The 3034-nt window shown below is 41.6% G+C and overlaps 1 protein-coding gene across 1 annotated transcript; it reads left to right on the top strand.

Annotated features, from left to right (window-relative positions):
- The first annotated feature begins 1265 nt into the window (after positions 1 to 1265).
- Positions 1266 to 1586, top strand: LOC145475256 (uncharacterized). Its single transcript, XM_081455243.1, has one exon. The coding sequence runs from the start codon at positions 1266 to 1268 to the stop codon at positions 1584 to 1586; it is 321 nt and encodes a 106-aa protein (XP_081311369.1).
- The last annotated feature ends 1448 nt before the right edge of the window (positions 1587 to 3034 follow it).

The following is a 3034-nucleotide window of genomic DNA, read 5'->3' as shown; positions in this document are numbered from 1 at the left end:
GACTCAGGAAACAAGAGGGTGGAGGACCCATTCTCCTTGCCGTTTTGCATCCCTTTTCCATTTTTCAGCCAAACAGTGCATCTCTGATGTGCATTTGTGCATAAGGAAAAACCCTGCATGGAATCGCATGTAGTCACAGTGGAGCACAACTTGCGATATGGTGATTTTGTAGGTGATTGTGATTGTTCTTCCCATTGTGATGTTGTAAAATCAAAGTTGCACGGAGAAACTGATGTGAGGAAAGTAGAATGTTTGACATATCCAAAAGAGAATGGGAGTCAGGTTGAGAAGACTTGAAAGGCAAAAAATTGGCAGATGGGAAGGCAGTTGGTGGGCCTAACCGTCTCACTGAAAATTTGATTGATACCTTCCAGCGATATACGGTAGTAAATATTACGTATATATTATCGACTATTTTTCATTAGAATATTATCAGTTGTAACAACCCTCTTTTCTGCACTACTTTTGTAATTTGTTGCAATATTGTAATATGTTTTTATCAATAAAATAAAAAAAAATCATCGCAGAGAAAGATGAACAAAAACTACGCATGATTCGAAGAGAGATGACTGAACGAGAGAAATCACGTAAACAATCGATTTACGTTGAAGACGCAGACGAAAAGTTGCCAGATGGTGAAGAACTCTCAATTGACTGAATTAAATGCAATCAGCACTTTTCATTTCTTGAATTTTTTTTTTTTTACGCTGTAAATACATAGCTTTTTTCTGGCAAGATTAACTGTTCAATTTCGGATACGTTTGCCAGCAATCTATATACACTGTCTTAAATTAGACAATATTAAAAAGGGTACTTCACTGTGAAAAAAAAAACCTTCCAGCGATATTTGGCTCTCTGCCAAAACAAGAGTGACTTAACTAGCATGCAGAAAGCTGTTAAAACTATTTGGCACCTCTATGCCTCAACCAAAGACACTCCACTTCATGGCTACTGTCCTGAAGGACCTGATGCAAGTGGCAGTGTGATCAGCCAAATGGCACTAACTGCTGTGATACATTTGAGGCTTTGTAGGAGTCTTGACAGCTTGCGCTGTTGCTGTTACACTTTGCAATGGGGGAGCTAGAACAGTCCAAGGAAAGCTAAAAGGGCTTGTCCTGGCTGTTGGAGAGCACTACAAGTCTGGTCTGACACCCACTGATAAACAAAGACCACGCAGCAGCAGAATATGTCTCAGAGGCAACAAAACAACAGCAACTCGGCCTATGGAGTAGAGCGAAGAACATGATGTGCTTTTTCTGAGAGAAATGCTCGCAAGAAAAGTTCTTAGAACAAAGAAAGGAATTCCCACTCGTGGACTGGCTTGGGAAGCGATAGTTGACAGTCTGAATGAAATCCACTGTCCAAAATTCCAACTGAAGGATAAAAAAGCTGTACGCGAGCAGTGGGACCTTCTCCGCAAAAAGTTCAGCAAAAGGATGAGCGAGGAAGAGAAGGCAAGTGGGATTTCTGTGGAAGAGTTAACGGAGAAGCAATCACTAATCGAGGAGTTGGTCAAGAGAGAAGATACCATACAAGCAAAGGCTGAATCAGCATCGAAACAGCACCTCAAGGACGAGACAGACTAATTTATATGCCGAACAAAAGAGAGGGCCAGCAAAAAGCTCTGTATGGTATCCGGTTACAGAAAGTGAAATGAAGGCCTGGATTAGTCTGTACCTAAATATGACGTTGATTACTAAACCAAACCTTAATTCTTACTGAGTACTGATCCTGTCCTAAGTTCTCCTTTCTTCCCATCTTTGATGTACTGGACTTGATTCTTTCAAATTTTGCGGTACCTGCACTTTGCTGACTACACCCGTGCTCCCCCGTGTGACTCCGCAGACTACAAACTGTACAAAATACAGCCTTTCCTACATTTAACCATGGCAAGGTTTCAGGAAGTGTACACCCCTGAGCGACAACTTGCCATAGATGAGACTTTAATTAAGTTCAAAGGCAAAGCACACTTCAGGCAGTTTATCCCTATAAACCCGGGACGATTTGGTATAAAGGCTTTCACCCTTGCAGAATCCACCAGTGGCTGTGTTGAATAGCAAGATTTATACGGGCAAAGAGAATAATGAAGTACAGAAAGACTTAGAAAGGAAGGCAGTTACGTCTGTGCTGCAACCTTATCCAGATAAGGGATCTTATGCCTTCATGGACAACTATTACACTTCGGTAGCTCTGTTTAGAATTAGAAGAAAGAAAAACCCTTGCATTTGGCACAGCTCGGTCCAACAGGGTAGCCTTGCCAAGAGAGATTTGTGGTGTGAACAAAAAGTGACAAATCTTAATAGAGGAGAGTGTTTGTACAGGCAAAGGGAAATTTGACTTGCGTGACATGGCCTGACAGAAAGCCAGTTAGTGTGTTAGATACCCTTCCCACCAGTACAAGGGACTCGAGCCTAGTTCAGTGATCAGTAAAAGTAAATGGGAAGTGGGAGAAGTAATTTTCTAGACCAGGTGTAATTGACCTCTACACCTATATGGGTGGTGTAGATGTGTTTGACCAGTGAACTGTTGCATATGCCTGACTTCTGAAGGGGTCAGTCTGGTATTAGTCTTTTTATATAATTGGTGTGTGTATCAAAAGCACACATTCTCCACACCAAATCCCAGAATCATGCCAGTCTATGAGCAATGCAGTTCAGAAAGGGGTTGGTCAGTGCATTAGTCCAAGGCAAATGCTTTCGAAGAGACACAGGATTGGTGCCGACCCCTGTTGATATTCCTGACATAAGATTCAATTAGGATCATTTCCATCACCCTGTGAGCAATGATATAAGATCAACTTGCAAGGTCCATATCCAGAAAGTGAAGACCATCTATAGCTGTGCCATTTGCGGTGTCAGAATGTATACTGAGCCCTGTTTTCAAAGGTACTACACAATGCAAGGCTACTATTATGATGATGAAAGTCGAGATGGTCCCCATCGGCTAAAAGAAGTAATAGGGAGGCCATATCAAAGAGGAAGATCTTTAAGAAATTAACTCTTGGTTAATGTGTGAACACAGTTTTGTGCTAGTT

The sequence above is a fragment of the Orbicella franksi genome, chromosome 2 (assembly GCF_964199315.1).
Source record: "Orbicella franksi chromosome 2, jaOrbFran1.1, whole genome shotgun sequence".
NCBI lineage: Eukaryota > Metazoa > Cnidaria > Anthozoa > Scleractinia > Merulinidae > Orbicella > Orbicella franksi.
This window is presented reverse-complemented; position numbering and strand designations above follow the sequence as displayed.